The sequence below is a fragment of the Chrysemys picta genome, chromosome 2, assembly GCF_011386835.1.
Source record: "Chrysemys picta bellii isolate R12L10 chromosome 2, ASM1138683v2, whole genome shotgun sequence".
NCBI lineage: Eukaryota > Metazoa > Chordata > Testudines > Emydidae > Chrysemys > Chrysemys picta.
In genome coordinates this window covers 274,657,264-274,680,651 of record NC_088792.1, presented here as the reverse complement: position 1 = coordinate 274,680,651, position 23,388 = coordinate 274,657,264, and the positions used below count along the sequence as shown (strand labels likewise).

The 23,388-nt window shown below is 40.5% G+C and overlaps 1 protein-coding gene across 16 annotated transcripts; it reads left to right on the top strand.

Moving 5' to 3' along the window:
* Window positions 1-1,983: 1,983 nt before the first annotated feature.
* TMEM71 (transmembrane protein 71) lies at window positions 1,984-22,203 on the top strand. 16 transcript variants are annotated; one of them, XM_008165152.3, is made up of 10 exons: window positions 1,986-2,296; window positions 4,499-4,595; window positions 6,344-6,404; window positions 8,155-8,367; window positions 10,205-10,377; window positions 11,700-11,876; window positions 13,340-13,415; window positions 14,284-14,345; window positions 17,287-17,309; window positions 18,685-22,203. In XM_008165152.3, coding segments are annotated over exons 1-9 (879 nt in total). In that variant the 5' UTR covers window positions 1,986-2,278; the 3' UTR covers window positions 17,289-17,309; window positions 18,685-22,203. The 16 variants fall into 16 exon arrangements, with proteins under 16 accessions (XP_065442256.1, XP_065442251.1, XP_065442255.1 ...); XM_008165156.3 differs by lacking the exon at window positions 13,340-13,415; XM_008165151.3 differs by having other exon boundaries at window positions 17,287-22,203.
* Window positions 22,204-23,388: the final 1,185 nt, after the last annotated feature.

Genomic DNA, 23,388 nt, shown 5'->3' with positions numbered 1-23,388 from the left:
GCCCTGTGGACTGCAGCTGTTTAGAGTGCCTCCTGGTACAGTCGAACAACACCTACAACTCCCTGGGCTACTTCCCCATGGCCTCCTCCCAACACCTTCTTTGTCCTCACCACCCAACCTTCCTCCTGATGTCTGATAACACTTCTCAGTCCTCCAGCAGTATGCCTACTCACTCTCAACTTCTTGCACACCTCTTACTCCCACTTCCTCTCCTCTGACTCCCCATGGCTTAGCTGGAGTGAGCCTTTTTATTGCATCAGAGGGGCCTTAATTAGAGTCAGGTGCTCAACTGCCTTACCTGACTCTTAGCAGGTTAATTGGAGTCAGGTGGTCTATTAGCCTGGAGCAGCCCCTGCTCTGGTCACTCAGGGAACAGAAAACTACTTATCCAGTGGCCAGTGTATCTCCCTTCTGCTACTCTGCTGTTTCCAAATGGTCTGGGACTATCACAATATCTACAGGCCACCTACTTTTAGAGAAAAACAGGAATTTATGCCCTATTTTAGAACTCAATCTTAACTATAGGGACACTACCATGAGTCACTATAATATAGATACAATATTTTCAGATAGGAATTTGATTTTGTTTAAAGTTGACGGTGCATCTTTAACATAGACAGATGTGTATTTTTAATACTTGTGTGCTTAGTAAAATTACAGTAAAGGCATATTTTTCTGGAATACAAGACATTCAGATCAAAACAGATAATGGTTTCCTTCATCTTTGTTCCACTATACGAAGACTTCATGCTGGTGGTGGTTTTATTCAGACTATTGCAAAGTTCATGCAACCATGGAAGCATTAGTCATTTGGGGCTAAATTTAATCCTTGGGGTAAATTCACTGAAGTCAAGGAAGTTCCACCAAGGATGAATTTGGCCCTCAGTTTTCCGTATGGAGTGGAAGGACCTTAAGTGAAACATTTCAGATGGGTGAGGCAATACTGAAAGGCTTTTGTAATAACCTGTGTCAGATTACTGCAGTGTTTTTTTAACTTGGCAGCTTGCTTTCATTTATTGTGAGTACATCAACAGAAGGCATTTTTTTCACTTTCTTCAGGAAGAAAATGAAGTTGGATATTACATATTTGTCTTTTATAGTACTATTCATCTATTATCCTTCTGTCTGATATACATAATGTCATAGCAGTCAGAGACAGAAAATATTTATCAGGTCATTTTATTCCTCTACCTGAATAGGATTGGTCCCTACAACAGTGTAATTTTAAATTACCCAAGTGATGGGGTTTCTACCATTTCCCTTTGGAGACTATTCTACAATCCAATAATTCTGATTGTTAAAACTAGTCAGTCCTTCAGACTAAATTTAGTTCAGTTGGAATTAGTGGTATTCTTTCTTCTGTCGTTTTATGCATCATTGAAGTGTAGTGGCTATGGTTTCGTTTATAAATGTTTCCCTGGCCATATTTATTTAATCCTCCAAAACACTTTTACCTAACATTTGCATAATTCTGTTATGATCAGCCGTGGTGTGGTTGTTGAAAAACAACTCACCTGTTACTTAACTATGAAATATTAACAGATGTCTCCTCTGTACAACAGTGCTCTTGGATGGGATTTTGTTAACATTCAGGGATTTTGGGGGGTAAAATAGGATTATTTTAGGCATAGTAATGCAATGAAAGCCTTCAAGTCTCACAACATTAGTGTTATACTAAGTGATATGAATACATGACTGTGAAGTATACTGAGTCATAACTGTATCAGATTTATAAATAAAAGATATGGTAAAAGTTGTATCACTTGTTTTTACAAGCATCACAGACAAGGTGCTGATTTTGTGCACCATGATATAAATAGAATAGAAAACCGTTATTTAAAGCTGGCATATCTTGCATTTTGCAACACCCTGCAGAGTTGTTCACTTGCCTAATCTTAATCTTCAGTTTACTCTTCAAAATGAATGCTTGTGATGTGAGGCTACTTAACAGGAAGAATGACCTCATTCTGCCTCTTCGCTTCTGATTGCACAGTCTGTTTTCAAAAGGAAACAAGGGGCTTTATAGACCTGCCTTTTCGAAGACTTCAGAGTTATTCTGTTCCAGGAAGCAGCATAAGGAGCACCCTACAGTTGTATTCCAGAGTCTCTTTTTGATGAAAAACTTCTTGCATACGTTTGTTAATAGTGAAATGGCTTTTCCAGGTTTGGAAGATTTTACATATGTTGATGTTTTATTACTTTGATCAACAGAGGAATAACTGAGCCCTGGATTTCTCCATCTACAGTCAGCTCTTCAAGAAGCTTTACATTTCTATGAATGCTTTCATCACTTCCAGTAAAGAGAATAGACTAAAATACCCTTCAAAAAGTGACATGTATGAACAAATAAAATTATTCCTCATAGACATTATTGTATTTCAAAAGATAAGAGAGTAATATTTGTTATCTGAATAGGTTAAATACTTGGACTTAAATAATTTTAATTATGTGTGTTGATACATATTGATGTAAATATTTACAGTGTAGAGTGCAACATGCGCAAGGGATTGGCTAGTTACCAACTGAGGGTATCATTGTTTTAAGGACCAGTTTGATTATCACCAAGGAAAGTGATTAAAGTAAATTGTTTTGTACATTCTGAGTAGAAAGGCAGAAGCTTTCATGCTTACATTTTAGTGATTTGAATTTCAGAATTGGGCAGTGTTGTAGACTCAATAAACTTTGATTTGAATGATTGCCATAAAACGTTGCTGATTTGCCTTTAGCTTTGTTTCATTTTCAGTGAGGTGGTTCATATTTGGCCTTTTGTCATATGTTAGTTTAAAAGGTATTTGTTGAACTACAGAATTTTAATGTGTTGTGGGTCACAAATATTACTTAATGTTAAGTATTATTTAAAGTAATTGCAAAGTGGCAATTGATATGAATAATTGCTTGGCAGAATTAGATTTTTTTATTTTGATGCATAATATCAGTGTTTATTTTACAGGCAAGGTGGGTGAGGTCGTATCTTTTATCGGACCAACTTCTGTCTGGTGAGAGAGACAAGCTTGGTCTGATAAAACAGATCAAACAGAAGTTGGTCCGAGAAAAGATACCACTTCTCCCAATTATACACATCTTCAAGAACAGTTTAAGAGCACTTGTGATTTACAAAGCAATGTTTTTCAAATTTACAGATAGACAAAGTAAGAAAAATGCTGCTTGAGAACTTTTTAGCATTTTTTTCCACACACTTTGTCTGTCTAATATCCTGGGACCAACATGGCTACAACTACACTGCATACAAATATTTATTTTAAGCATTTTTTAAAATTTTTGTTTATTTACATTTTCACAGTTGTGTGAAATTATAGTTTAAGCATATTTTTTTTCTATTTTTATTTAAATTTTCAGTTGTGGGAAATTATAGGGGGAATCACACAATGGGGGGCAGACAATTATTTAAACGATAGTAGACATTGAGATTCTACAAGATAAAGCTTTATAACCATTAAAACACAAAATATCAACATCACATTTCAAAATATACAAAGTAAATATCCTGAAATCAAATGCTAATAAGTTCTCAAGCAGCATTTTTCTTACTTTGCCTATCTGTAAATTTGGATTATTATGAGTGAAAATATTTTTTCATTGGTGTGTGTGTGTACAGTGAAGTCAACGTTTACTGACATTTACAGACAAAAATCTAATCCTTTCAAGCCTAACAATAAATAAAAGTGGGACTGTGTAAAGTGCTGTCTGCAAAATGAAGTGCGTACACTTTCTCCAGTGTTTTCAAGATTCTGGGAAAGCAATTCTATGTAAAATCATTGCACAGAAAAACATTGCTTTGTAAATCACAAGTGCTCTTAAACTGTTCTTGAAGATGTGTATAATTGGGAGAAATACATCACATTCCCACTAATCTGCATATGGAGATGCATTTCTCCCTCACATCTTATCCTAAACACATTTGTAGTGTTGCTACATGCTGTTAAACAGCTGTTATGTTTCCCCTGAAGTTGTCCTGCCTCTCAGTGGCGGGTGGTGTGATCCCTACATATAAACCATAGTCACCTGAGTAACTTTAATGAGACTACTCACAGGCCTAAGTATTTGCAGGGTAGAAACCATAGATTGTATACCAGTTTGTAAAGTGCACTGTGATATTCTCTCATGCAAGGCACTAGAAACATGTAAGATATTGTATGTAAACTTTATTTCTCATTCAGTGCTTTTTATTTTACATAACAGTGATTCAAAAACATATTATTGAGAAAATAAAATAAAAACTGTAGTGCACATAGGACAATTGTAAGTCTATCTATACTGTACATCATGGATTTAAATATTAGTTAAGAGATCACAGTTGCCTGGGCCTGCAGGCCCTATTTGAACAAATTTGCTCTTGAAATCAATGAGGAAGGATGGCAGGATCAGACTCACATCGAATGGAATACAGCATAATTAGTAATGTAATGACCATTCCTGATTATACCTTGCAGCTCTCTGTTTTCAATAAATACCAACTTTTCTTTAAAATCTCTTGCAGATAATCTGTGATACATGTAGCTCCAGAGAGTTTGCAACAGACCTTTTCAAGATGTATCGAATATCCCAACTAATGTCAACACCAGCAGCAAGTAAATGTATGAGCATTTCTCTGGGCTTTCTTAACAGGGATTGTGTCCTTACACATGAGGGATTGCCTTCTAAAGTGAATATGAATTTCTTTTTTTGAATGTAATGTTTTCTCATTGATTGAAAAGTCAAGATTTTACAGAGGTTTTTGTATAAAATTGTAAAGAAGAGAATATTTCAGCAGCCACTAATGTATATAAAATACAAATCTGTAATGTGTAAATATGGAAAACACTCACTTTTTGTGACCGTTCCATACAAACGGCTGTGTGATATTCTGACAATTGCCATTCCATGTGGTTGCACCGCTAACAGGAGCCTTGTCCGGTTGCCTTTTTCCCCAAAATGTCCCCCTACATTTTTCACTTCACCTCATCAGTGAGCCCAGATCCCATCTCTAGACCCATCTCCTTTTGTGGATGAATGACTCTGTAGCAGGGTTATCTCTTCAGTCTGCAGGCCTATGGCTCTCGTCTCTTCCAGTTCAATGTGTCAGGGATGCCATGACTGGGATTCAGCTGGGTCAGCCTTCTTGTCTGTAACCCCCTATTCCTGCCCATCATAGGGCTAGGCATAGGGGAATCTGGGGTGATTAGGGGGACCCAGGCCCTCCCGCTCCACCAGAGCCCTGAAATGTGATAGCATGGGCTGGCCTACACTGGGCCCATCTCCTGATCACCTTTGCCTGGACCACTTCCTACCCCACCCAATGTCTGAGTTTGGGGCCTGGCTGCTATTCGATTATTGTCCATTGCTCCAAACCTCAGAGTCTCAGGACTGATGCAGGCAACTCTCTGGTGCTTCTGCACACAGTTCTCCCTATTGCTGGAATGATGCCTCAAATGAGGGGTAGAAAGACCCACAGCCAGACCTCCTCAGTAAGCGCTTCTTCTCCTCCTCTCTCAGGACACAGCATTGCTCCTGGAAATGACTTTTCACTTCCCCACTCCCGAGCTGCTGAAACTTTTTTATACTATGCTTGGCAGTGCATGATGGGCAGAGCTTTCCTGGCTCCATACTGCTCCAGCCTTTCCCCTGCCTGGGCTGTAGAGAGGAGTTTGTAAACCCCATCATAGACTCAGATTATTTAACCATCTAATCCTTGTGACACTGAGCGTAGGACCTTGCAGGTTTGGCCTTCACATAACATCGAAATCCTACTTCCTAGATGTCTCCATAGTCCTGTGATCAATCATTATCCTCAAATCTTTGCCATTGTTGCCATAACGGCTCCTGCTGTGCCGCATCTACAGATGCCCACTTGCATGATACCTTATCATAGTAATGGTGTGACCCATTAATGCCACCACATAATTGTTATAGGAGAACCTGAGCACTGCTGGTAGAATCAATCAGTGAGTGAGTTGTTCATGATGTGAATTAGGCAATACCATTAAAAGTGCTGGACCTATTCCCTTGTATGTGCCTGGATTTACTTCCCACAAGACACAAAACTGTACAGTACATTGGCAACTTGGATTTATTGACTGTAATCAGCTTTGATTCATGCTACTCTTTTTGGAATGATGCTATACAAGCCTAAATTATATGAGGTTTCATTTTATCTACCCACCATCACTCTGTTTTCTTTCCTTTAGTCTCTTTTCCTTTCCTAATTTTCTTCTCCTTTTTTCTTTTCAATTTCATCAAGACATATTGTTAGTGAAAACCAGTCAGCTGGTTCAACTGTCGCTTGAAATGTCTGTGTGGTCAGCCGATGCTGGGACTTTTCCTTATCTGGTCTTTGTCTCAACAGGTTCTTCAGTGTTTGATAAACAGCCCAGGCAAAGTCTGTCCCCTGAACACATTTTGCCAAGGTATGGAGTAAAACTATCCTTTGTTTCATTTTATTTTTCCTTTGTGTTTGAAAAACATTTCTAAAATTCCTATTTAAACTATTTATGATTAGGGTGCTATTACCACACTAAAGCATGGCCGCATTGCATTTCACAGATATCACTGTGCTGCAAATCTATGGCCACTTGAAACGTCAAAGCTACAGTGGGGATAGAATTCAGATACTCCTGCTTGAAATACACAGGCCCCAACCACTTGAACTAAAGTAGAATCCCCCTGAAGTGACTGTAGCATATGGTATATGACACAGTTGTTCATTTCAAATTCTGTCCAGCAGAGGGCGGTGGTGCATGCCCACCCCTAGCCCTTGCATTACAATACTGTCATCTCTTGTCCCTGGTAGAGATCTTTCTACAATTATCTATTACTCACCTCTTTCCAGTTTTCAAGAACTTGATGAGTTTCCCACTCTCTCTGGGACTGTTTGCTGAAAGATCTATAGCTGCTTGTACTGATACTGACAAATGTATATCGAGATTAGTGCCTGACCCTGCAAAGTGCTGAGCACTCTCAAATCCCAATGAAGTCACTCAGAGTTGTGAGTACTCAGCACCTCACAGGATTGGGGCCCAATTCCAAAATCAGGACCATACATTATACCTACCTAACAGCCCTCTGGTGTTCCAGTGGGAAAAGTTACTCACTTCTGTCTTAAATACTTGTCTAGTGTTGTGTGTTATCCAACAGTTGCTACATTTCACTCCAGAGATGGTTGCATTTCAGTGGTGGGTGAAGCGATCTCTGTGCATACTTTGTATATCATTTTGTTACAGCTTGTGAGTGAGTGGCCTCCTCCATCCTTGTGGCCTCAGGGTGGCCCTACAAGCAGCCCCTTGCCTCAGTTTCCCCCTTAAAGGGGCTTCTTAGATAAACTCCACACAGACTTTCATGAATCCAATAACAACAGCCCACCTTAGGGTCTGATTTTATTCACAAGAAGTTCACAAATAAACAGACATCTTCCACTCCAGTTTTAAGCTGGGAACAGCCCCTCCACCTGAGAGCTATGTCTTTTTTCTCTCTGAGCAGCTGGAGAAGACGCAAGGCCTGGCCTGCCTTCTTTGCTTTCTTCTCATGAGAAAACAAATCTTCCAGCCAGGGCTTCCTACCCAGCCACAACTCCCAGTGTCCCCAGCTGGAGAAGGGAGCACAGCCAGAAACTCACTTCCTGCAGCTTCTTCCCTCAGTTTCTCTCTGAGCATTCCCACCCCCCTTCTCTGAAGCTTCCTGTTGCCCTTTATAGGGCAATCAGGTGAGCCTTGCTCCTGTGTGCCTCCTTAGTAATCAGGGCTGGCTGTCCCCAGGCCTCTACTCCATAAGGGCAAACCACCCTGTTACACAACTCTATAGTGTTCTGGGAGCTATTCAAATGAAAAGTGATGTGTACTGCTAGAAGAGGGCCTCATCATCCCGACTGAACTAACCTTGTTATCTCTAGACTGATTCTTGCCTGCATATTTATACCTGCCTCTGGAAATTTCCACTACATGTGTCTGACAAAGTGGGTATTCACCCACGAAAGCTTATGCTCCAATACGTCTGTTAGTCTATAAGGTGCCACAGGACTCTTTGTCGTTTTTTACAGATCCAGACTAACACGGCTACCCCTCTGATATCTAAAAACATTATCATTCAATCGTTTTTTAACATTTATGCCCCTGTGAAACAGACATATACTAACTCAGAGGGTTTTATTTCTTTCCTTTTCAGTTACACTTATGCCTTTCTGGATAGTGACACCTCCTATGAATGTTGTTCCATAAACCCCTTGACAGGCTCTCTTTTCACATGTCGCCGTAGTCCTCGGCTTCTTACTAATGGCTATTACATTTTGACGGAAGACAGTTTTCTGTCTGATGAAGATGGTAACGTAACACTGACCCCGTCACAGACAAGTGTTACCTATAAGGAGAAATTAGTTAGGTAAGTGAGTCACACACATTTTACTTAATATTGGATGTTGGCGTTATAACTCTGGACTTAACTTGATTTCTGGTTGGCTGTCAGGGTATGACTATAATGCTCAGTACATCAGGGGACTGGACTAGATGACCTCTCTAGGTCCCTTCCAGTCCTATGATTCTATGTCTAGCTCCTTCCTTTATTTCTATATCTGGATTCCATTTTCTAATAACGATGGAACACACCAAGTAGTATAATTCAGAGAGACTGCAGTGGTTAAAATCACTTGGTCTTCAGAGTCATGCCTTATAACATTATCTCAAAAGTTTTAAGCACACAGATGTTACTGTGATTGGCGCTCTCTGCAGTAAATATAAAGGAGAGGTACAGCTGCCCAGAAATTCATGGCTTTTCACCTGTTGCTGAAATATTTAATGTTCCAAAGAGGTGACTTCAATTCTTCCAAGCATAAAAGAAGGATAAGAGCAAATCCAAAAGTAGGCATAACAGACATTTTAAGGAAATTCAAGATTTTTTTGTTTGTCTCACCTTCAAACTATCATAATTTTCAAAATATAGCAAATGTGTAATTTTCAGTGGGTCATTAGGAGGTTTGCCTGAGTGAGGACTGAGCAAAAACTGAATTGTGCTTCATGATTTCAGCCAATAAATTAATGCTATATTACATATGGAAGGCTCCAAATTGTATTTGCTATAAAACATGTTTTATTTGATATGGAAATTCCTCTGGATTCTAAATATCAACTTTTATTTTTGTAATTTCATCACTCACTTGCCCAGAATTTAAAAAATTGAGGGTAGTCATTGATCCATTTTGTTATGGCCATAACCCAATACATTTGTGACGGGTCTCCTTCTGATGCTCATCAGCAGCTCAAAACTAACCAACACTGTTTCTGTGTGGATGCCTTTCTAGAGAGTTAATCGATGATGGGACACAGGCAGAACTGTAAACCTAAAGCTGCCGTTTTTAGAAATACAGCAAAACAAATGGTTTGCCCAAGGAAGAGGGACACTGCAGAAAAAGAAGTGTTACTGTCCTGCTCCCAAGAGGGCATTACCATGACGGAGAATAAAACAGAAAATTAAAAATACAGGTTCTGTCCTGCAATCCTTACTCAGGCAAAACTTCCACATGACTTCAATAGTGGTGTTACCTGAGGAAGGATTGTAAAATATGGCCCTATAATGTTACAGTGGAAACTATTAAACCACAGAATACCCTGGTGAAAGAAGTAAACATCGTTAGACCCATTTTACAGATGAGGAAACAATGGCATTGAGAAATTTAATGACAAGCCCAAGAGTGAACCTGTGGCAGAGCAAGGATCAGACTGCAAGATGCCTGAGTCGTAGGCCTCTACTCTAACCTCTAGACCGTGTTCCTGTTTGTGGCAGGACGCTGGCCGAGAAGCTCTTAATCAGCTCCTGCCACTCCAGCCCCAATCAAGGGGAATGGATTGGGAATGGGTGAATAGCCCTGTGCCTGCCTGGTAGCTGGCCACACCTGCCAGTCTTATTAGCCCAGAGCTATAAAGGTTGAGAGGAAGCCAGAGAGGGGGGGAAGGGTCCGGAACCGCAACAGCAGGAAGTAGGAACCTCCTAGTCTGTTGTAGGCAAAGTAATTGTGAAGCCTGTATATAGTTGGGAACTGGTGGTGGGAAACCTTTTGAGAATAAAGAGCATGGGTGTTGCACCATACTAAAGTGTCCCTGACTCATTGAAGGGGGAGGCCCAGTGGCTAAATATCCAGGGGCGCAGCGTGAACCCTGTTACACTGTTTTATAAATAAAAGTGCCTTATCCCTTTAAAATATGGTTATTTCTTTCCTTTCTAGAATATTCAGGAGAAGGAAGAAAATCCATCGCTCTCTTGCTAGTCTGTTCAGTCTCAGTGCTTCGGATTCATGGCTCAACAGCACTGTCCTTAGCAATATGGATTCTCCTGATGTAGAGGAGATTTGGAATGATGGAGATAATAAACTAGATGCCAATCAGCACTATGGCAATGGTAAGCCCACAGTAACATCACTAGTATGTTCTGTATTTAGTTAGGCTTGTCTGTTAATGACGGGATCACTGTAGGTGGATAACAATTTCCTTGGTTTTGCAGGGGGCCTCTGCTCAAATCAGCATTTAGAGCAGTGGTTTTCAAACTGTTTTTCTGGTGACCCAGTTGAAGAAAATGTTTGATGTCCGTGACCCAATGGAGCTGGGGATGAAGGGGGTCGGGTGTGGGAGGTACCTCAAGGTTGGGGCAGAGGGTTGGGGTGCAGGGGTGAGGGCTGCAGGGTGGAGCCAGGAATGAGGGGTGTGGGAGGGGGCTCTGGGCTGGGGCAGGGGGTTGAAGTGTAGGAGGGGTCAGGGCTCTGGGCTGGGGCCAGGGACGAGGGGTTTGGGATGCAGGAGGGGGCTCCGGGTTTGTGGGGGCTCAGGGCTGGGGCAGGGGATTGGGATGTGGGGTTGGGGCACAGGCTTACCTCCGGCGGCTCCCAGTCAGCGGCACAGCGGGGTGCAGAGGCAGGCTTCCCGACTGTCCTGGCACTGTGGACTGCGCTGTGCCCTGGAAGCGGCCAGCAGGTCTGGCTCTTAGGCAGAGGTACGCAAGCAGCTCTGCACGGCTCTTTCCCGCAGGCACCGCCCTCCCCCCAGCTCCCATTGGCCGGTTCCTGGCCAGTGGGAGTGTGGAGCCAGTGCTTAGGGCGGGAGCAGTGTGCAGAGCCCCGTGGCCCCCTTGCGTACAAGCCAAACCTGCTGCTGGCCGCTACCGGGGCACAGTGCAGTGTCAGAACAGATAGGGACTGCTAATTTTTAGTGGCCGGCCACCAGGGTCCCTGGGTGCTGAGGGGCAACACAGTGCCTTGCATTCTGTGACCCAGTACTGAGTTGCAACCTGAACTTTGAAAACCTCTGATTTAAAGGACAGATCAGAGACAGAATTTTGCGGAGCAAATTGAGCCAGTGACATGAGATGGTAACAGTGTTTGAATCCATGGAGATCTTTATAACCTAGGAGGTCCTTTTGAAACTGACTTTGGATAGGAAGCCAGTGACAATGAGAGATACTCCAGTAGTAAGTTTAATCATTTGGCCCATTGCTGTTTTCAGTTTGAGCTTTTTATATCCTCACTGTGTTAAAATTTATGAAGTTTTGATCTGTTTCTTTCCCCCTGCATTTTCCTACATATAATGGGTCTACCGATTCCATATCACTAACAGTTCAGAGAAATTCTTGTGATTGAGTCATTTCTTATGTTAAAAATCTATCAGCACAGATTCTCCACCCCTTTCCATTACTGTGAGCTAGGAAAGTTACAAATGTGCCTCTTGCAGATGACTCTGAATTTTCTTCTGAATGCAAAACCTGGATGCAAATGCCAGCAGCTGATGAATCCTCTTTTTCTAAAGATGTGGTGTTCATTCAGTCAAGAAAACAGTTCAGTGATTCCTCTCCATGCTCCCAGTTTATGGTAGATGGGTATTTCCATGAAGAGACTTTGGATCGTTCAAGTGAGTTATGTTCTTTCCTTCTCAGTTTGTTATTTGTAGAGCTGGTTGACATTTTTCAAGTGGAAAAACATGGTATTGAAACTGGCCTTTTTTGAAACTGGAGATTTTTGCAAAATTTTAATTTGGAAAAAAAGTCAATTTTTTCAATTAAATATAAAATTAAAACTTTTTAATTTTCTCCCCCCCGTACGCCTCTTTTTTCTTGTTTCTCCATATTAAGTGGCAAAATTGAAAGTGGAAAGAACTCAGGGAAATGGAGAGGGTGGGGGGGGACAAAAAATGAAAAAAATCTAAAACTAAAAATATTTGTGAAAAATTTCAAATACCTCATTCAGTGGGTTCCTTGTGAAACCCACTGAATGAAAATTATTTCAAAATTTTCAAATTGTTTCACAAAAACTATTTAACATTTGTGACCAAGTCTAAATTTCATTGCAATAAAAATTTAAGGTAGAAACAACTCCCTACGAATTCTTGAGGCACACTCAAAAATATGTCAGTTTCTAACATTAGTTCTCATATTGCATGTAAATACATATAATATAATAATATATACTAATAAATTAATAATAATATATAGGTGCCTTAACTGCTCATTGGATACAGTTATGTTGAGATTTTCACTTTAGATTTAATGCCTGTTTTAAGTTTTTACTATATACAAATACTATATCTTTCACAAATTTCTGGTATGTTGGGTAAAATATTGACTCTGCCAGAGTCAATGGCAAAACTCCAATTGATGTCAATGGAGCTAGAATTTCATCCTGGTCTTTGACTGTAAAAATATTTTTTGAGGATTTGAAAATAAAATTTGTGAATAAAAATAAAAATCTGTTAATTTGTTTGAGTTATGGCCATTTAAAAAAGACCCCTTGACATTTTTTTGATTAATTTAAACTTTTCTTGGTCCCTTTAGCAAATTCCCAAATTTTGAGATTTGTAAATTTACACTGATCTAATTATTGCAAAATCTAAAAAACAAACTATGTTTTAATTTGTTAAGGTGATTATTTTGCATTTCTGAATACTTCTCATGGCCATTTCTATGTATATCCTTATGTCCATTATCAAAAATATTTGTCCAGTTAAGGAAGATTTTGTGGGAGAATATATTTTTATATGACACTTAGACCTCGATTCGACACACTTTACAGCTTTCAAAAAAGAGAATGCAGATGTATAGTCTGTCTATATGGAGTATAGAATAATTGGGTTTGCCTCTAGTGGGTTTGATTTAACCCCCCATTGAAGACTCCCATTGACTTCTGTGGAGCTGGCCCATGGTGACTATCATAGTAGAGTTTTTGGTAAAGCCTCTTTTTTATCACAAATACTCCTTCCTTCACTGAATTTCAGGTTCACAGTTTCAGAGGAGGGCAACTGGAAGGAAGGAGCTACTTGTTTTCTAGTATGTCCAAAAAAAAGAATTATTATTCCTAATTTGTTTCCTTTTTTAATAGAATCCAGTGCAGTGAGAAATGTCGTTTATCAAATGATTATACCGTCCATGTGTTTAATCATTTCAGTGTGTGCAAGGTAATTTTGATTTCATCTTCATTACAATCAGGCTTTATTTATTTTTATATATATATATAATGTCAACCGGTGAATAAAACATGACATTTAGGGCCTGGTTTTCAAAGTTAGACATGCAGTATTGCAAAGATGCATTTGCAAACAAATATTTGATGTGTGTGCGCAAATTAGGTGTTTGGATGCAGATATGATACAGGGGATTTGAAAGTTGGAGAAGGGAACTCTTTCAGGGTAACGAAGTCCAACAAACCAATGTTCACGACCTGATCAGGTCTTCAGCCTAGACTCTGGGCCCCATCATCCTCCCTCGCTTTCCTTTTCCCTTCTCTGGCCTCATTCTACCATAGAAGTGGCTGGTTAGGGGAACCTGGGGCATCCCACTACATTGAACTCCAGCCCAGGACCATATAACCAGCAGCCAGGGTCTGCTCAGTCCAACTTCTTGCTGCTGGTCCCCTTGGTTTCTTCCTACCATGGCCTTTCTCAGGCCCATATTAACCCTTTCCTGGCATGTGTGGGGTAAACATTCCGTTACATTTCATGACACTGGTCTCCTCCCAGCTCCCGCCTCCCATCACCCATCTGGGAATATTGGGGTCCTTAGCTGAAGGACCAGAATGGTAGCTGACTGAAGGCTGATCTTGGAATGTGTGGAGTGCATATTTTATTGTGTTGACCCAATATCTGTCCATCGTACAATCTAAAAAATAGGGTATTTGTTATGGCATGCATCTGACGAAGTGGGTATTCACCCACGAAAGCTCATGGTCCAATACGTCTATAAGGTGCCACAGGACTCTTTGCTGCTTTTACAGATCCAGACTAACAAGGCTACCCCTCTGATACTTGGTATTTGTTATGATTTCAGATGCTTTCTGGGAGGACGCTTTGCCACTTTGTTGGCTTTTTTGCTGCTGCTAATTTTAGTTTGTAAGTAGAAACTTCCTTTATACTTGACATACAATATTTTATTGGGTTAGATTCCAGGGTCAAATTGTGTCCTGCTTCTCAGTACAGTAAGTGGAAAGGTTAATGTGTAATAAAGTCCTAAATGATATGCGACCAACTCAGACATAGGCCCCAATCCTGCAATCACTTCTACGCATGGTGGACTTTACAAAAGGTAATTCCACTGACCACACAGCAGAAGTCTGTTCTTAATTTTATAGGTGCTGCTGAGGCTAAAAGTATCTGGGAGCCTCTAGATTTCAATGTGTGGCAAGAGGGGAGATCAAAAGGGCAATATTTCTTTTTCTCAGTCAGGGGCAGGCTTTCAAGAGTGCAGTGTAACCTGAGGGAACAAGAGAAGCCAGGCAGAAGTTTTATCCTTTAGAATCACAGATCAGTATGTTGGAAGCAGAGCAGTGGAAATGGAGTATAAAGATTGGAGATCAGTGTTGAAATTGTAAATGCCGATATTGTGAGAGGCCAAGATTTTCTTAAGAATGGTAATTTGTGCACACTTTATACAGGTAGGAACAGATTATATCACTTTTCCTCACTAAGTAGAAAATCCCAATAAATCCACTGGCACTATTCACAAAGCAAGTTACTAGTAATCCTGAGTAAGGGTGGCAGTATCTAGCCATTAGAGTTCTCCTGATTCTCCTGTCAGTTTGATGCTGATGTAACTCCACTGAAGTCAGGTTGCTACCTGTATGGGTTTTCCCCAGAGACTTCAGGCTTTCAGACCTACCCACAAGGCTGTCTGTTTTAGGGTGACCGGATGTCCCGATTTTATAGGGACAGTCCCGATATTTGGGGCTTTTTCTTACACAGGTGCCTATTACCCCCGATTTTTCACACTTTCTATCTGGTCACCCTGGTCTGTTTGATTGGCTGTCCTTCCCTGTTCCCCACCTCCTAAGGAAAAGAAGGTATTTGGGGCTACCCACATGCTAATGGGCTTCCTCCTTCCTCTGCACAAGGAGCAGGCAAAGCTCCTTCCTCTCCCTCTTTTAAAAGGCCGGAAGCGCTTTTGAAGCCCGCAGTCTGTCTCCTCCCCAACTAGCTCTGCAGCCAGGCCTCTTTGGCACCCAGCACTGTGCCCCTCCCTAGGATGAGATGGGGATGGAGAAGGGAACTAAAGAGACTCCCTCTGGGCTTCCTCTCTCCTGGGAGTGAGAGACTGACTGTCCCAGCCCCTCCTGGACTTCATCCAGCACCAGAAGAAGAATGAGGAAGCAGAGCAGCTGAAGGAAGAAGGGAAACCCAACCCTAAGGAGAGGAATGGGATTGGGAGCCGCAGCAGAATCTGAAGGAGGCATGTTTGGAGGGCATGACTGATGGTGGGACTGTGAGAGGACTGATTAATTCTTTGGAGGTCTCTGTGTGAGGGCAGAGCAATGAACTGGGAGGTAGAATTAGAGCAATTGGCAATGGGGCTTGTGGTTCCTCTCCTTTGGTTGCCTGTGGGCCTCAAAAGCATAGGGAATGAATTGCAGCTCCTCTCCCAGTGGACTAATGGCTCCTGCATCATCAGCAATATCCAGACTGGGTATTTGCCCCAACTACAGCCAACAGTGTAGCTGCAGGCAAGCAAAGCCACCATTTACACAGTGGGTTTTTACCTGTTTGAAACACCAGGCTCATCACCATTGGTACAAATGTCTTTGCTTGTCTACACTAGAGTTTGCATTAGTGTAGCTACACCAATACATGTAATTAGGAATAGTAGTGTAATCAAGGCCTGATTCAATTTATGTCAGTTTATGCACATATATGATCTACTGTTTCTTAGTTGGTAGATATGTTACTCATTATACTATATACATGAGAGGAGAAGCAGATCTTAAACTAGATTGAAATCTTACTGATTTTTCTTCTGATGTGACTAAGACATGAACAACGGTGTACTACAAAGAAAGAAAATAATCCTAAACCACAAATGGCCTCTGATGAGACTTTTCAGTTTGCTACATACAATTAGAAGATTAGATGTCTTCTTCTGCCCTAACTCATGTTGAAGAGTACCTTACTCGCACAAGTAGTTTTGTGGAGTAAAATGATGCTTTTTGTGTTAGAAAGGTACTACTTCACATGAGTAAAGGTGACAGAATCGGGCTCTCTTTGTATATTGGTTGGCACAAAGCACTGTGAATCCCCATGTTAATTCTCTTCCTTCATGGACTATGGGGAGAAGAAGAAGCTCTGAATTGCCCTCAACATGCCCACAACACTTGTACCTCTGCATTAAAATGATGGTTATAATCTAAGCTCATGCTTCAGGGCTTCAGGTACACACTTGTAGGGATCAGGGAGGAATTTTTCTCTCAGTGCACAATTGGCCAGATGTATTCGGGTGTGGGGTCACCTTTCTCTGGAGCATCAGAGATTGGTGACAGCTGGAGAGGGACACTAGACAGGGGTGAGCAGTATTCTGAGGTAGTTCAGAGAAATTTCTTTCCTTAGATGCCTGATTGGTTGGTCTTGCTCATATGCTTAGGGTAAAACTGGCCACTAGATATGGGTTTCAGAAAGAATTTCCCCCCAGGTCAGATTTTCAGGCATATCAGGGTTTTTTTCATCTTCCTCTTAGATGGGGTGTGGATTGTCTGCTAGGATCATCTGGGGATATCTCACCCAATTAATTTTCTGCCATTGCAGAGGCCTCGAGTATTGGTAACACCTCACTTTGTCCTTCTCTCTGACTGTGGCACAAACAGTTTACTCTCCTGAGAAATGAAATGCTTTGGTCTACCTAAAGTCACTGGGCTCAATATAGGAATATCTGGATGAAATTTAATGGCCCGTGATATGCAGGAGGCCAGACTAGATTGTCTAGTGGTCCCTGTTGGCCTTAAACTCTATAAAAACTGTTGGAATCAGGACATACAAAAATGTACACATTAATTTTGACATTTTCTTGCAGGAAATAATTGAAAGATTGAATCGGTAAGTAGAACGCTATAAAGGATTGTAGGGTAAGGAAAAAAAATACTCCGGAGAAGAGTGAACCATTCATTCAGATAACGAAGTCTGCAGACCCACCAGCTCAGCTGTGACTTTGTCAGAGTTTGAGCTAATCCTGGTTAGACTTTCTCACTACTGGAATGGAAGACCTTCAAAAAACAAAACAAACAAACAAACAAACAAAAAGAAGCTTAGGAAGAGGTTTGGGTGATTCAATAGGTTGCAATCCTGATTCTAAATTTGCATTGTGTTAATATGCTGCTGAGGGTGCTGTCTGTAGGTTGAGCTGTACAACTAAAGTATTGTCCATTTGTGCTGAAAAGCTCCCATGGACCTTTTCACCAGAAATGGGTGTTAGCCCTAGTATCCTCATCAGATTTCAGGATAACTAATTCCATCTAAACCTCCTTTCTGGTTTTATTTGGATAAAATATTCTTCATTTTCTACCCTAACTACTGAATAGTTTGGGCTGTTAAACAATTGCTGTGTCTCAGCCCAGAGGTGGTTGCATTTCAATGTGCCGGATTTAGACACAGAGATGCAGGGCCAGGTCCCTGAGCTGCTGTACATTAGTGTGGCTCCAGTGAATGAATAGAGTTACACTAATTTACACAGGCTGAAGATTTGGGCCCTAATAGCTTACAAAGCCCTTTGAGATTCTTCTCCCCTCTAACTTCTCTCCCTTCCAGTCCCATTCCCTATCCTATGCCTTATTTCCAGCTCCCAGTTCTGCAGCACTCCTAATGCTTAGCTCATTATAGATCCAGGATCCTGAAACCAGTTTCCCCATGCTAAGGGGAGACAAACTGGCCCTTCCAGTGTGGCCCTCTTGCTCCGCAGTGGAAAGAGACACAGAAGGGGTGGTGCTAATATCAAAATACCCTCTAGAACCTCCTCCTCCCATTTGTCTAGTTAGGAGCAGGAGGAAGAGTGGGGCTGTGGTCTGATCTATGTTCCCTCAGCACCTGGAGGTAACAGCCCTGTTTTAGGCTCCCTTGTTGTGCTCAGTTGAGGAACTGAACTGCGGCTGCGCATACTTGCAGATCCCACTTGGAGAATCCATGAGATAACATATATAAAAAGAACATACACCCATAGATAGAAGAATCTGAGAATTTCATAGAAAAGTTTTGACCATTCTTTCAGGTTTCCTCAAGGCTAGGAAGAAAAATGTGCATCCCAGTCATCAAGTGTACCAATTAGTTTACAGCATCCCTTGTTGGAAATTAGATGGCAGACATTGTCCTATAAACATTGTCCTTTGCTTTTCATAAACACATAAAAGCAGACAAGTTCTCAATGTAATTTTCAGTATTTAATTAACAAATTTCACTCTTCTTTCCTCACCAAATCTAGGTTTGCCAGCATGTACAGACCACTTATCTGGAGCCATTTTTCTTTTGCTCGTGAGAAACTATCAGAATTTTCAGAGCTCTTTCTCCCAATAACACAAAATCATTTTATTTGGACTGTACTTGGATCCTTTCATAGTTTGCTAGGAAGCCAGGCTTTCCAGTAGTCTTTTTTGCACCCAATCCTGCAAGCAGAACCATGGAGGCAGACCCCTGTGCCCACATGGAACCTCTTGATGCCAGTGGGGCTCTGCATAGGCACAGGGGTCACCCAAGTTTTGTAACTTGCAGGATTTGGGGCCTTGGAGACTGATTGTGGAAAAAAATGTCTAGCAAGCCCTACAAATCCATCACTTGTTGATGTCTAAACCGTTTTCACTAATGTTGCTGCTCTGGCCATAGAACATGCATTACAGTCTTGAAATAACCTGTTGTCGAACTGTTTAAAAGCTGAGAATGGTTCTGGATAGTGGTAAGTTGGACAATATACTTAAAACTCTTCAGGCCTTCATTGTCTCATCCCTGCCACAGCCTTTTGGCCTTTATTTCTATTCTGGGTTCTTTCTCAATGATTTTGAAGACAGAAAAATGAGTGTTAGAAACACAAGAAAAGAGAGAAGGGAAATTAATTGTGTCAGAATAGTGCTTCCTGTTAGAGACCAGAAGTCTCTTCAGAAAAGTCAGGAGTCAGAGGGTTGGAAGAGCAGCTGGATACGCCAGAATCATATGGTTAACGTAACATATAAAGAGTCCATGACCTTTATTTTTAAAGCATTGAACCTTATTTTTCTGATAGTGGATTTAAGAGACAATGCTAAACATTAATCCCCTTGAATGACCAGTGATCACTGTTCTATGACTACGCTATTTCATAACTAGTTTGTTATACCTACCAAGTATTCCAGTTTAGCTAACACAGTGTAAAATTTCATCTTCCCGTGGTATAAAATGATGAAAATGTGATCGCATAGTATTGTCTCAAAATCTTTCTGCCTTCGCTGCTTCTGGTCTGCTTATCCCCCATTGTGCTAAAACTGGCACCAGTGGTGCCACAGTTGCTAAATCTGAGCAGTAATGCTGCCTGTGGAAAGGCCAACTCCACAGGTGGGATGCGAACAGGCTGGCAAGCATAGTAGAAGTATCTGTAAACTTTTGTAAAGATTAATTTTAAAAAATTGAAGGTTCTAATGAAGGAAAAAATGAAATGATAAATCACAGTTCAGCTGCCTGTATTTTTATAGTTACTCACCTTTATGACCATCCTCAAACAGGATACACTTGTGTTTGTGAGAATGAGTCCTTGGAGATGTGGGGAAATGAAGGAAAGCATAGTGCCAATTATTTAAAATGAACATGCCAACCTTGCAAGGGGTAAATATCATTCTGGTTGTATTTTAAATGTAAGACTCGGCACCAAAAACTCAAGCAGGAGAAACAGCCCTGTTATCTATTTTGGATATTAAAATACTGTTGCTGAGTATGTTAAAAAATTAAATTAAAAAAAAATAAATTTAAAATTAATGGTGCTATCCCATCTCCTAGAACTGGAAGGGACCTTGAAAGGTCATTGAGTCCAGCTCCTTGCCTTCACTAGCAGGACCAAGTACTGATTTTGCCCTAGATCCCTAAGTGGCCCCCTCAAGGATTGAACTCACAACCCTGGGTTTAGCAGGCCAATGCTCAAACCACTGAGCTATCCCTCCCCCCTCTTAAATATTTCCCTGATAAAAATAGACCAGGTGAGAAACTAACAGTCCAGTATTTATAGTTTAAATAAAGACACCAGGATGTACTTCAGGCAGAGAATCCTGAAGTAAAGGAAAATTGCTTCACATAATAATAATAATTAATAATAAATACAATTATAGTAAATAATAAAAAATTGAGAGGCACCACACAACTCCATATTTTTCTTGTAGTACAGATGATAAACTTGAATAATTCTGTGAATATTACATAATTCTGTGAATATTTCATAATTCAGCTTCTTTATTCATTTTAACTCTAGAGTGACAGATGACTGTGTGGTATTTATATATATATATTGTTACTTATGATATACTAGTTATAATGGGTCCTCTTTTTAAATGTACTTTTAATCTCAATGAGGAGAAAATTCTCTATTATTTTAAAATAATTCCTAGGAATTCATCATGAAACTAGAATCAAACTTTGTATTGCCTTGCTGGAATGAAACACTGGGTCACAGTTAATCAAGGCTGATGAAAGAGTAAAGCCAACATTTTGTAACATGGGAGCCTAAATCTATATTTAGGCTCCTAAGTAAAAGTAGATTGACTTTTGAAGTGCTGAACATCTGCAACTTCTATTAATAGGAGAATCAGGCTCAGGGTATTTTAAACAGTATTTCTAGTGAAGTACAAGCATTTGTTGACTGCTGGTTAGTGTGACATTTGTGTACTATGAGATGGCTACTGTAATCTAAAGTCTCTACCTTCAGTAATTGAGCTCTTGTTCAATTTTAATGTATTCAATTAATTAAAATACAAATCCAATGAGGAATTTTCAAGATGCACATGTAACAATAAACGTATCACCTTTTGCTATTATAATCCGTGTTCACCATGCCCTGATCTTTTGTTTGGTCATTCCTTGCTAGGTAAAATCAAATTTCAGGCCCAATCCTGCAAATACTTGACACCAGAAATATTGCTTATTCTAGTGAGGAAACTGGGTTCTCAACGGTAGCAAGCACTATGCCCAGCAGCGTTTGTAGGAGCCCTTAGATTGTAAGCTCTTTGGAGCAGGGACACATCCGTTATTATCCATCCGTGGAGCACCCTATACACCTTTGGAACTACACTAACAATAAGTAGCCCTCAGAACTGAAGGGTGTGGTAAAAAAAGAGCACCAGTACATAAAATAGGTACAGACTTTGGGCCCAGTTCTAGGGGATCTGGCCCTTCACTTGTCCTATACCTTTATTTTATAATATGCTTATATATTAGAATGTAAATCGAGAACAATTATTACTTGTGGGCAGGTATTAATAAAGAATCTTGCTAAGAATTGCACACATTTGTTACTCAGTGTGCTTGTTATATCTTGTTTAGATTGTAAGCTTTCTGGGGCAGGGAATGTTATTCATTCTGTGTTTGGACAGCAGCTAGCACAAGAGAACCTAATTTGGTTGAGGCCTTTAGGAGCTACCACAATAGAAATGTTTAATAGTAATTAAAAGTCTTATAGAGATTTGATGAAAAGAGAGAGGTGCATATCATAAATTGGCATAAACCAGCAGATGGCCACCACCTAAGGTTCTGACCCATAGTGTTTGAACAACTGAGAATTGCAGAGCCACATCAAAGGCTATAGGACTCCATCTTGCAGTTCTTACTCAGATGAACAGTCTCATAATGGAACCCAATATACAGTATATTCAAAATATTTCTAATGAAGAGTAACATTAATGGTATAAAGCTTATTTTGTCATGCTGCAGTAGACACTTTATGTTGCATTGTATCATTTGTTTTAAAAAATAAACTTTTAATATATTAAAATATTGTGAATTTATTCAGTTAATATATGGCTGTCATGAGCAACCGTGACCATATCGCTGTATAACCCCATCTGCTTTCTTCTGTTTGTCATGCTGCTCATTGTGTCATGTCTGACATCTAGATTTTAGGAGCAAGGATTATGTTGTTCTAAGTCTTGTGTGCAGGTTCTAGCACATTTTAGGGTGTAACAAAATAATAAGCAACAAAAGGGATTTATGTAAATATTGAAAACTGCCTGTGTATGAAAAGACAAATATCTGCACAAACATTGCATGAATATATACAATATTCGTTTTACAAATTACATTAAGCTATATTATTATATTACACTAATGTCTAAGAGCCGCGACCAAAATCAGGGCCCTATTGTGCTAGGCACTTTACATATACATAGATACAGAAAGTCCCTATGCTGAAGGATTTACTATCTAAATAAGGTTCTAGCCACTGGCAGCATTTTCCCCACTGTGCTGTCTACGCTTGCTCTGAGCAGGGTTCGATGACACAGTGGTAAAAATGCCAGAGTCCTGTCTACACAAGCACTCCCACCAGGAGAGTTGCACCAGTGGGATAACAATAGGGAACTTTGAGGGGGAAAAAGTGTAGTGTAAAGACAGCCTTAACGAAAAGGAGGGAGAACTTCTGTAATTTCACTTACCTAGAAGATGCACCTCTCTCTCAGAAGTTTTCGACCCTGATTCCCTCTGTATTAATCCTGGTGACTGAATTATCCTGTGGTCTGAAATAGTGTCAGGGCATCTGTCCCACCATCTCTGCTACTGTCTCTCACTCTCACAGCATGCCCTCTGGAACTCCATTAGCAAGCCTCCTTTTATATCCCCTGCATGCCAAGCAAAATTCTGTCTCTAGTTAAGTCTCCCATTTCATAGGCTGATATGCACCCGGTACCTGGGTGAGCCCTAGAGTCCACCAAGGTCATGAGAAACATAGACAGCTGAACTCAGAGCACCTCCTGCAGGAGAAGAATGCCTTGCTGGCTCTAAGACTATCCACAGGAAATAATTGTACTGAGAATTTGTGTGAGGTTTACTATTGTCCATGGGTGGAATCCTGGCCCAACTGAAGTCAAAGGGATTTTTGCCATTGTCTTCAACAGGACCAAAGTTTCACTTCACGGTTGATTTAATTCCTGCACTTCTGTTCATTCACACCAATTAGCCACTC

Bases quoted from the DNA above. Each gene is read 5' to 3' on its own strand.
- TMEM71 (XM_065586175.1), top strand. The intron at 11,877-13,339 runs GTGAGTTATGTT...CTTTTTTAATAG, and splicing joins AGAGACTTTGGATCGTTCAA to AATCCAGTGCAGTGAGAAAT. The intron at 13,416-14,283 runs GTAATTTTGATT...TTATGATTTCAG, and splicing joins ATCATTTCAGTGTGTGCAAG to ATGCTTTCTGGGAGGACGCT.